The 12,305-nt window shown below is 40.3% G+C and overlaps 2 protein-coding genes across 2 annotated transcripts in view; one reads left to right on the top strand and one right to left on the bottom strand.

Moving 5' to 3' along the window:
- LOC309638699 (uncharacterized protein) overlaps nucleotides 1-12,305 on the bottom strand; it is a 65,955-nt gene that overhangs the window by 26,067 nt on the left and 27,583 nt on the right. The window lies entirely within an intron of this gene.
- ALDH9A1 (aldehyde dehydrogenase 9 family member A1) overlaps nucleotides 5,949-12,305 on the top strand; it is a 28,435-nt gene continuing 22,078 nt past the window's right edge. The window contains exons 1-2 of the mRNA XM_082472290.1: nucleotides 5,949-6,270; nucleotides 8,077-8,222. Coding sequence (XP_082328416.1) covers nucleotides 6,090-6,270; nucleotides 8,077-8,222 — 327 coding nt within the window. The 5' untranslated portion in view covers nucleotides 5,949-6,089. The remainder of the gene's footprint in view (nucleotides 6,271-8,076; nucleotides 8,223-12,305) is intronic.

Raw genomic sequence — 12,305 nt, forward strand, 5'->3', positions numbered from 1 at the left:
CTGAAGACTAGGGCTGATGGGTGTGCTCCCAACCTGACCAGCATAGCTGTTCAAAATAGGCCTCAGTTCCTCACCATGAGGCCCACTCCACAGCAGCCTCACAACACGTCAGCTGGCATCCCCCAGAGCAAGTGATCAGAGAGAGACAGTGTCCAAGAGGAAAGCCACAGTATCCTTTAGAACCTAACCCCTGAAGTGACTACTTCTGCCGTTTTCTACTGGTCACAGAGACCAACCCTGGTGTAGTTTGAGAGGAGAGTACACAAAAGTGAGAATACCACAAAGCAGGGATTATTCGAGGCCATCTTGGTAACTGGCTTCACAAACAGCTATTTAAAGTTCTTACTATGTGTGAGGCTTATTCAGCCCTGTATACTCTCACATCTAATTCAATGCCTTGTGCAGAACAGGTCCTCAAAAAAATGCTTGTTGGAAAGGCAGGTGAAAAACTGCCTACACATATCAGACTTCTCAACAGTAATGTTGTAAACTAGAAGATGATAGGTGTGTTGCCTTCAAAATTCTAAATGAAAATTATTTTCAACTTAGAATTCTGTACTTACCTGATCCCACCTAGATCATCAATCATGCAGGAGGTGAGAATGAACCTTTTCAATCAGGCAATTTCCAAAAATTTACCTCCCTTATATCCTTTCTCAAGAAGTTACTACTAGAAAATGTCTTTGTTAAAATAAGGAATACACCAAGAAAGAAGAAGACATGGTAGGCAGGAAGCAGAGGAGACCACAGGGCAGAGGCAAAGGGAATGAATGCTTAAGATGACAGCAAGGGAACTCCCAGGGCAATAGCTGGGCAGCAGGTTGAGAGAGCAACCAGTGCAGAGTAGATGAGGTCAGAAGGCTTCAACACAGATATCTTCAGGGGAATAAAACACATTCTCTAATAGATCTGACCACGTAGAAATTGTATGGAGCATGGTTTTACAGAGCTGCTAGAAGGTGTGGAAGGACTTGGTCAAGTGTTCACAGAAAACTAAACAAATGGAAATTAGAAGCAATTATGAACTCCAGGAAAAATAAAAAGTTATAAAGAAAGCAAATGTAATTAAATTGGCCACTTATTAGCATTGGCTCAGTGGCGACTAATATTTACACACTCATATAATAAAAAATAAACTGCCCACATATCTTGAGTGAGGTGATGGTTACATGAGTGTATACCTTTGTCAAAACTCATTGAACTGTCCCTTTAAAATGAATGTATTTTGGGACTTCCCTGGTGGTCCAGTGGGTAAGACTCCGCGCTCCCAATGCGGGGGGCCTGGGTTTGATCCCTGGTTGGGGAACTAGATTCCACGTGCATGCCACAATTAAGAGTTTGCAGGCTGCAACTGAGAAGTCTGCATGCCTCAACTAAGAAGCCCGCATTGCACAACAAAGATCCCACGTGCTGCAACTAAGACCTGGCGCAGCCAAAATAAATTAAATAAATAAATAAGTATTAAAAAAATAAAATGAATGCATTTTATTGTAAACTATACCTCAATACCTCTAGCTTTAAAAAAGGATGCCTGCAAATTTGTATCAAAAGGTTTAAAAACAATTATACACCTAGGTCTAACTAGGATTCTGTCCTAAGAAAACAACTAAGCCAATAGCCGATTCATTCATTCTTACTATCTTACTATCTAACATCTGACAAATTACTCAGTTTTGCCAAATCTCAGTTTCCTCACTTGTAAAATGGGGTTAATAGTTCCTGCCGTATAGTGTCATTTTGAGGAATAAATGAGATAATACAAAGTAAAACAGTAAAGTATGATAGTATTTAATAGGTGCTTAGCTATTAACATTATTTCTAGGTGGTGAAATAATTGCTTTAATTTTCTTTTAAAAAATCTCTAAAGATTTTTCTATAGTGAGCATGTGTTCCTTTTTAATTTTTAAAACTTTATTTTGAAATACTATAGACTCAAGAAATTGGAAAAATATTCCAATATTCCTCTATAGAGAGGTCCTTGTTTAAGCTTTTAAAGTTTGTTTTTAACTGACTACATATTATACCCATGCAAATAATCAAAGTTCTATTATGTTTTAGAAAAAAACACTAATACAACCAATGATATATCATATACATGTAAAAGAGTTGAAATAATTCCAGTATAACTCTGCTCTCTCAGATACAGATGGGTTCTAAATTTTTCTGTAAGATCCATGATCTTTCATATTCTGGGGTTATTAGCTCCAAGAACAAATTCCAAAGTCAATGACTCTGATTTTCATTAAACAAAACAAAACAGAAAGGCACTGCAAACTATAAATGCATTATGATTATAATGACAACAATTGTACAGTACGTTTTTTAAGACCACTTTCACAAATTCTGTTTCATACTACCTGATATTTACAAATTCGACCTATTTTTTGAACATATGACTATTACAGCATGAAAAATACGTTGAAAATGGAAAAGACTGGATTCTCCAAGTAGAGATAACTAACTGGCGTCCGGGAACATTTTTATCAGGGTGATGATGTCAAAGTCCAGATTTGCAACACCTCTGACTGAATTACTGTTCATTTGCTTATTCAACAAATATTCATTACAGACCTAATCCTAGCGTCAGGGTGCATAGATCAGGAAACCTATTAGATCTTGAGTAAGACAGTTATATTCTTTTTTTTTTTTAATTAATTTATTTTTGGCTGTGTTGGGTCCTCGGTGCGCGCGTGCTTTCTTTTAGTTGCAGCGAGCAGGGGCTACTCTTCATTGCGGTGCCCCAGCTTCTCACTGTGGTGGCTTCTCTTGTTGCGGAGCACGGGCTCTCGGCGCGCGGGCTTCAGTGGTTGTGGCACGAGGGCTCTAGAGCGCAGGCTCAGTAGTTGTGGTGCACAGGCTTAGTTGCTCTGCAGCATGTGGGATCTCCCCGGACCAGGGATCGAACCCATGTCCCCTGAACTGGCAGGTGGATTCTTAACCACTGTGCCACCAGGGAAGTCCCAAGACAATTATATTCTATATGTGAAGAATGTGTGCATTCTCAAGGCTTAAAATGGAATTCAATCTGTAAACTATTATAAGAGAAAGTCCCTGTAAATATGGGCAGGAAAAGGATTCTGAATAATTTTTTTCCTCTTTTTGTGTGGATGGTTTTCTGGTTCCTCATTGAAAGAATTAAAAGTGTAATAGATATATTATTGTATCCAGGAAAAAAGTTGTATGAGTGTTTATTTTTAATGTAGTTCTAGAAGATGGAGTAAGAGCTGGCTACTCCCTAAAGACATTTTCTTTTCCTCCTGGTGGATGTATCAAAGCATGGAGTACCGCTAATGATGAAACTAAGCCAAAGCAACAGCCTGGCAGCTGGATGACATGGGGGTGAGAGGGGAGTGAGGGACCCCAAATGGATTCCCAAGGGCTCCCTCCTTTGGGAATCCTGGAGATGGGGGAAGAGGATTTTCTTCTTCACCTCCAATTCTCTGGGGAAGGAAATTTGGATATGGAGGCGGCTTTAGTGGCACCCAGGCTTGGCTTTAAGCAAATTGTGAGGTAGGCAGTTTCTCTCAGCTTCTCCTCCTCCTTTAGCAACGATTCCACTCCTCCCACTCCTCTTTATCCCTTCACCTGTGCCGTCCCTCGTGCATCCATCTCAGGAGGTGCACTCCTCTCACTCGGTGTGTGCCTGTCTCTTTAAATTTTCACCCTGATCACAACTGGCCAACACCCTCTGTGGCTTCTCAGCTGCTTTGGGAGTATTGCTAACAAGCTCCTCCCAGGAAATTTACAGGTTCTTTAAATCTTTTCCCCAGGGCCAGCTTCCTGGGTTTCAAAATCCCCCTTTTCTTTGATAAATGACCACCCAATTAAGAGTGAATTTTGATGGCAACCTTCATGGGGACACCATCTGGACCTGGTGTAGTGAGAAGAAACGTGCTTTGGATTTGCACAGACCTGGACTCCCATGCCGGGTCCTCCAGGCGGGGAGATCTACAACCTTTCTGAGCTAGTTGCCTCATCTACACAAAGGATGATAAAACCTGACTTGCAGAATTACCACTGAGATATTTATGAGTGCCCTATATGAGCTCCTCACTCAATCTGTACTAGTCTCCTTTTCTTTTACAGGGTTATTATGAGCATTATGTGAGGAGATAAATGTGAAAGGGCTTTGCAACCTATAAAGCTCTCTCTACATGTTGGGTTTTTCAAATAATAATATGTTAATATCACTAAAAATAAAAGCACCGATAGGTAAGGGGCAGAGCTGAATATTTTCATGGAGTTTTGTCATTTTTATAATCTATGAATTATAACAACAGACATCATGACCATATGTCTAAAACAAACATCAGGAACCATGATCTGACAAGTCAAAATGCATTTGTTGGGGCAGAACATTATAAACAGGAATTGCACCCCCCAAGTAAAAACCTTGAGACCGTGTGGTCTCTGTACACGCAAATGACCATCTTTGATCCAGTGATCCTGGAAATCTACATTGCTGGTTATCAACTCATGATATGTTTCAATTCTGTTTCCAACGGCCAATAATAACAAAGGTAGTAGCTGAGTTTGGCCCCAGGTGTTCTAAGTTTGAATGTTGCTGTTTCCACTTGAGGACCAAGACCTACAAATCTCAGAAGCATTGCAGGGGTTAACAAATTGGCATAGAGTTCTGGAAAAGTTCACCAGTGTAGTTTATTTCTGTTTCAAACCTGAAAATCACCCTCCCTAATATTGTGCTAGTAGGTAAAGGAAAGAACATTGAGCAAGCCTGCAGCCGCTAGAAGAGTAACAAGCCTGCCGGAAATAATGGAATGTGCATATTGGTAATTAATTTCTGTTCATGAAAGTCTCTGCTGCAGATGCATGGGAGTTCAGTATGAAGAATGAACAAGACTGCTTTTGTGTAAGATCCCTTAGCTGCTGGGACCTTGGGAGTGCCTTTCTTCCACAGGCCTTTTCATGAGGATTTTGCTCTTTATAACCTGTTATTAGGTTTCCGTTTGTGCTGCTGTCATTAATAGAATTTACATAGACCTTTCGGAATTTAAAAAGAAGTTTCAGATCAGCTCGGTGCTTTGTGACCACCTAGAGGGGTGGGATAGGGAGGGTGGGAGGAAGACGCAAGAGGGAGGGGATATGGGGATATATGTATATGTATAGCTGATTCACTTTGTTATACAGCAGAAACTAACACAACATTGTAAAGCAATTATACTCCAATAAAGATGTTTAAAAAAAAAAGCAGTTTCACATCAAAATATCATGGTTTTTTTAGTTGTCTTAATTTATTCAGAATTATTTACTGCATTTATTGTTTTTGAATTTTTGAATTTTATTTTTTATACAGCAGGTTCTTATTAGTTATCTATTTTATACATGTTAGTGTATATACGTCAATCCCAATCTCCCAATTCATCCCACCACCACCCCCGCTCCCAGCACTTTCCAAAATATCGTATGTTTTCTTGACAGTCCTCCCGTTGGTCTTTACAATAACATTTAAAATTTTTTTAAATTTAATTTTTATTTTATATTGGAGTATAGTTGATTTACAATGTTGTGTTAGTGTCAGGTGTACAACAAAGGCAATCACTTTTTTAAAGTATTATTACACAAATAAAGAAATGGTGGCTTAAGAGTGAAGTAATCCCCAAAGTAAAATTACTAGCACTCCAATCCTCAGCTTTCTTCAGACGGAAAAATCGAGAGTAAAATCCTGGGATGATTACATGCAGTGATTTACCTGATAACTCTTGTTTCAAATATTGATCTGGAAGAAGAAAGCGAAAATGAGAGAGACGGAGGGAGGGAGGGAGAGAGAGAGAGAGAGAAAGCGTGCATGCGTGTGCGTGTGTGTAAGTCTCTGGTGTGTCGCCCAACCTTTCAGCTAAGCGAGGGCCAGACCTGGACCGCGGACGAGTCTAGCGTGGGCCCCCAAATGTCTCGCAAACTCCGCCCCGGAAGGCCCGGCTCCTTGCCTGGAGGCCCCTTAACTCTAGTCCAGCGGCGCCACGCCCCTCGGCCCGCAGCTAGCTCTGCCTCCCCGCGGCCCCGCCCCTCTCGCGGCCCCCGCCCCTCGCCCCCTCCCCTTAACCTAGGGCACGACACCGCGCCAGTCCCCCATGTTCCTGCGAGCGGGTCTTGTCGGGCTGTCTCCGCTTCGCCACACTCTCCGGCCTGCTCTGGTCGCCGCCATGAGCACTGGCACCTTCGTCGTGTCTCAGCCGCTCAATTACCGCGGCGGGGCCCGCGTGGATCCGGTGGACGCCTCCGGCACCGAGAAGGCGTTCGAGCCAGCAACCGGTAACGGGACGGAGACCGGGGGGCAGGGCCGGGGCGGCGGGGCGGGGAACGCGGCGGGGACCGGGGTAGGGGCGAGGGTCGGGCGCGGATTGACTCTCCCCCGCCCCGGGGGTGAACCTAGTCTACCTCCCTGAACCTTCATGTAGTGCATTCAGCAGACGTTTACTGAGCACAGGTAAGTGACAGTGTAGAGTATAAAGTTGTATGTGTAGGCAGCTAACGGTGCTGTGCAAACTCGAAAGCATGTGGGCCGGACACGAAGGGGGTCGTAGGAAACTGGACAGGCTGGTGAGTTGCTCGATGGGGTCATGGGTAGTTTTACAAGGGCCTGAACAGAGTCCACAAAGCCCCGGTGGGTGAGGTGGGGTCTTCGTTAATTATTAACTTTTAAGGTTAGGACTGCAGTAATGTCTTCAACCGTGCACGTAGTAGAGGAATTCTAGAAGGACGGGGTGAAAAGAAACACTTGTGCCAAAATGGAGGAGCGCGCACAGAGGTTTCTAATTAGCGTGAATGAGGACTTTGTTGCCATCCCCTAGTGTTAAAATATTTCCGAACATGAACCAGAAATGGGAAAGGGAAAAAAAAAAAAAAATCCTGCTTTTATCCTATGTTTAATGTGTGCCCAGCACTGTGCCAGGCCCTCAGTTTGCCCTGGGAGCTCCATAGATCACAAAGCAAATGAGGAAGAGGTTTTTTGTTTTGGTTTTGCTTTGTGTTTGTTTTGCTGGGTGTTATGGAATATTTGTGAGGAGAAAAATGTAAATGTTTGTGCAAACCAAGTGGTATGTAGCCAGAGGGATAAAACTGGATTTCAAGAGACTGGAGAATTTATATTTGACCAATTACACCAAACCACAGAGCAGAGACTTGTCAGAGCAGGAAGGGGCCCACAGACACCATCAGGCTCTTCTTTAGGTAGGAGGAAACATCCTCTTGACCCCCACCCCCATATTGATACAAAAGAAAGAAAAATTGCTCTTTATTTTAATTACCTACAGTGTGTGCGATCCTTAAGCACTGCCTTTACCAGTTGGCTATTCAAATTTGTAACAAATAGCAGGTTTGTGAAATCTCTGGAAAAAGTAGAGTCCCAGGTGTTCTTGTGGGAGGGGAAAAGAAACTGCTGACTTGACATCTTAGAGAATTCTTTTTAGTACAGTCAGTCACAACCCTTGGGATTTGGGTCTAGAAAAACTGATCATTTCATATTTTGCCCAGGATAGGGAATAAGACTGAAATAAGAAAATGAGGGACTGTTTGTCTTTTCCCCATATTTGAGAAAAAAATTTTCTTGCTTTTAGGAATATCTTTTCTTGATATTCTGTTTATTAACCATATTCATCAAGTATCAGTATTATATGACTTGTATAGAACATAAACCAGTGATTTAAAATCAGAGTTCATAATCCAGGAGACGGAGTACTTTGATTTTGTAAGACCTCTGGGATTCTCAAACATTGTTAAGGAGCATTGTGAAATAATTGATTGGAGGTTAATGTTAGTAAACCCAAATGTAAAATAGAGGAGGGCAGGGGTTCTTACCCTGAAGTTCATGGTGTGCTAGGCAAGGGACATGTTCTCTCTATAATTCTGTGATATGGTTCAGTACATTTTTCTGGACAGAAGTCTGCAATTTTTATTAGATTCTTAAAAAGTTCAGCTGCTGGTATAAGGGTGGTCACTAAATCAAAACATACTTAAAAACAAGAAGAGGATCAATAAAAGGAAAATTGGATACACAATACTTTATTTAAAATATGTGGCAACCAATTGCGATAACACTGACTTTCCCTGTATTTATAGGGCGAGTGATAGCTACTTTCACTTGTTCAGGAGAAAAGGAAGTAAATTTAGCTGTTCAAGATGCAAAGGCTGCCTTTAAAATATGGAGTCAAAAATCTGGCATGGAACGTTGCCGAATCCTTTTGGAGGCTGCCAGGATAATAAGGGTATGTTGTAATTTAATGTCTTCCAGAAAAGTCCTCTTGCACTGTTCTGTGAGTTCTTTATGATGATTTGCAGTTAGACCTTGATGCGCTATTAGGTGATACCTTTTTGATGAAGTAGGAAGACATTTCCATATGCTCACCTTGGTATGTACAACAAGCTTTCCATCAGTGATTTCCTTCTGGCTCCTTGTGACATCTCCCTCGGCAGGTTTTCTTTTCCTTCTTTGTTGGAGTGATAATGTATCCTTTGTAGCTTGTCTCCTTTTCATTTTACTGTGTATACTTGTTTTCTTTTTACTTTTTCCTCTGATGACTCTTAAGTTCACTTTTCTTTTTCAGGTTTATTTTCTACCTTAGTTGCCTGGAAGATTTCATAGATTCATCGATGCTCCCCTCTTAAGACATAAAGTTTAGCTTTTTACAGACTTAAAGAGCAAAAGTACTAGATTGTCATTACAGAATATTAGAAAATTCAGAGGATATACACCAAAATATAAGTCAAGGATATCTCTCAGTGTAGGCTGTGATGATTTTTTTTTCCTCATCAGTGTGTTATGTCAGAAACGGAGGGTCTGAGAGTTCCCCTACTTGCAAGGTTATATGTGTATTCTGACAAGAGACATGAAGCTTTCTGGATTAGGGAAAGGGCTTATTACAGCACCCAGATGCTGTACCCAGAGCAATACTTTAGCACTAGTTTTCTGAGTCCCAGTCCCCATGGGGTGATGCAGTGAGAGGCAGATGTTAACCCTGTTGCATGCAGTGGTTGCACCGCAGGAGAGGATCCCTAAAATTATGAGACTCAGCTTATATGGGGGCTGCATGTCTGCCCATTCTCTTCTCTGGAGAGAGGTTACTCATTAAGCACATCTCCAGGATTAAGGGGGAAGGTGTCATTAGGTTTATTACCCTGGAATATAAGCAGATGTCTCCAGGAACAGGAAGTAGAGAGCTTTATATCTCTACATCGCTCCAGTGACCTCTATCTTTTGGGAGACCCTGTCTCTGCCTTCTAAGGCCTTTGTTTTTCAGTCAGCTTGCCAGTGTCCTTTGCTCAGAAAGCCTGGACCATGCAGTAGTGTCAAAATATTCCTGGAGAATTTTCTCCCAACAAGGTATTTTCTGCTATTAAAATTTATTTTTTATTTGATAGATTAAAAGTGGTAACTCAAAGCTGATAATTTATTATTCTGATTTGTCTCTCACGTTTTCTTGCGCGTAAGCATTTGGGTTGTTATATCTTCTTAAGAACTGGCTCCTTTATCATTATAAAATTACTTTTTAAATCCTGAATAATACCTAATTTTTTTTTTACTCTGAAATGGACTATCTGATATTAATTTTCTTTTCCTTTAAACTCCCCATTCCATTTTCTTTAATATCTTACGTAATATTTTTACATATTACAGTCAAAAATATATTACTATATTTTCTCTAAAGCTCTTCTCTGATGATCATACCCTGGACCTGCCTTTACCCAAAATTATTCCATAACTAAACAAATCCCACCCTCTGACCACAGCCTACAGTTATAGCTCTCAGTTGTTCCTCTTAGTGATTTTTCTAGTTAATCATGATCTGCAGTTCTTTGCCACTTCCATTTTTAAACTATGCACAATTATCTTTTATAAGATAAAAATATTTGATATTTTCCCACATTTTTAGCATTTCTAGTGCTCTTCATTCCTTTGGGTAGGCCCAAATTTCCATCTGTTATCATATTTTTTTTCTGCTTGAAGAAATTTCTTTAGCATTTTTTATAGTGCAGGTTTGCTGGAGATGTTCTTTCAGGTTTTGTATGTCTGAAAGTCTTTATTTTGCTTTCATTTTTAAAGGAATTCTAGGTAGATAATTCTAGGTTGACAGTTTTTTCTTTCAGTACTTTAAAGATGTTGCACCACTGTCATCTGGCTTGTGTTGTTTCAGAAGAGAAGTCTGCTGTCATTCTTATTTTTGTTCCTCTGTTTTAATGTTTTTTCCCCCTTCGGCTGCTTTTAAGATTTTTCTTCTTACCACTAGTTTTAAGCAATTTCATTATATCTTCCTTTTTTTTTAAAACTTTATTTTTTTATGCAGCAGGTTCTTATTAGTTATCTATTTTATACATATTAGTGTATATATGTCAATCCCAGTCTCCCAGTTCATTCCACCCACCCCGCTTTCCCCCCTTGGTGTCTGTATGTTTGTTCTCTACATCTGTGTCTCTATTTCTGCCTTGCAAACTGGTTCATCTGTACCATTTTTCTAGATTCCACATATATGTGTTAATATATGATATTTATTTTTCTCTTTCTGACTTACTTCATTCTGTATGACAGTCTACGTCCATCCACATCTCTACAGTGACCCAATTTCATTCCTTTTTATAGCTGAGTAATATTCCACTGTATATATGTACTACATCTTCTTTATCCATTCATCTGTCGATGGGCATTTAGGTTGCTTCCATGACCTGGCTATTGTAAACAGTGCTGCGACGAACATTGGGGTGCATCATTATGGCTTTTGATGCAGTTTTCTTTATATTTCTTTTGTTTGGAGTTTATTGATCTTGAATCTGTACACTTACAGTTTAGTTAAATTTGAAAAAATATTGGCTATTATTTCTTCAGATTTTTTTTTCTGCCCCCTTTTATATCTCCTCTTCTTCAGAGCCTCCAATTACACATATGTTGGGCTGCTTGAAACTATTCTACAGCTCACTGATGCTCTGTTCATTTTTTCCCCAGTTTTTTTCCTCTGTGTGTTTTATTTTGGGTAACTTCCATTGTTATGCCTGAAGTTCATCTATCTTTTCTTCTTTAGTGTCTAATCTGCTATTAATCCCATCCAGTGTATTTTTCTCCTCTAGAAGTTCAACATGAGTCTTTTTTGTTGTTGTTCCACGTTGCTCCCTAACATGCTCATGTTTTCCTCTGCCTTCTTGAGCACATGGAATATAGTTATAATAACATTGAATATCCCTGTCTACTAATTCTGTCATCTCTCAATTCTGGTTCTGTTTCTATTGATTGGTTTTTTTCCTTCTGGTTAGGTGTTATATAACATTCCTACATTTTGCATGTCTGGTAATTTATTACCAGTAGACATTGTGAATTGTATGTTGTTGGATGCCGAATATTCTTGTACTTTAAAAAATATTAATGAACTTTGTTCTGGGACACAGTGAAGTTACTTGGAATCAATTTGATCCTTGCAAGGCTTGCTTCTATGCTTTGTTAGGTATGACCAGAGCAGCTAATTTTACCCCACTACTGAATACCCTCTTGAATACCTAGCTTGATGCTCTATGTATTAGTGAGGTTTTTCTCACTGTGGCTTTTGGGAACATGAACTATTCCTGGCCCTGTGTGAGTTTTGGGGATTTTTTTCACCTTCTTGGTTAGTTTTTTTTCCTGGCCTTGGGTAGTGTCCTCACAACTGACCAGTTCTCAGATGAAGACTTAAGGGGGATCTCGGGGGTTCTCCTGTGCAGCTCTCTTCTGTCCCATACTCAGCCTGCAGACTGTAGCCATCACATACTCCCTGAACTCCCAACCTGTTTCCTCAACTCAGAGTATCTGTTGGGCCCCACCTAAGTTCCTCCTCCCTGCTCTGTGATGAACTGTTTCCAGGCAGTAGGCAAGAATACGTGTAGGGCTCACCTCATTTGTTTCTCTCTCAGGGATCACTGTCTTGAGCTGTCTGTCCAGTGTCTGAAAATTGTTGTTTCACGTATTTTACCTGGTCTTTTTAGTTGCTTAAGGTGGAGGCTAAATCTGATCCCTGTAACTCCACCTTAGCTGGAAGCCCATTGACTCCTAGTGAAGTGAATGGTTTTTGGCATATTTATTGGTCTTATGTTTCCTTTTTCACTTTGAATCTTTTGATGCTTTTTATCATATTATAAAGATCTTAATGGTAGGCCCCAATCATTTCTTAGTTGGAGTGTTCTTATGAAAGTAGCTATCGTTTGGCTTTAAAAGGAGAGAGAAAATGTGTTTTAAAACTATGATAACACATTTACATATAAAAAGATTATGTATATAGATTATGCACTTGCCTTCAGCGACTGCTTTGCTCAGCTCTGCCTCTTAAAGCAAG

The sequence above is a fragment of the Balaenoptera physalus genome (genome assembly GCF_965194825.1).
Source record: "Balaenoptera physalus genome assembly, chromosome: 1".
Lineage (NCBI taxonomy): Eukaryota > Metazoa > Chordata > Mammalia > Artiodactyla > Balaenopteridae > Balaenoptera > Balaenoptera physalus.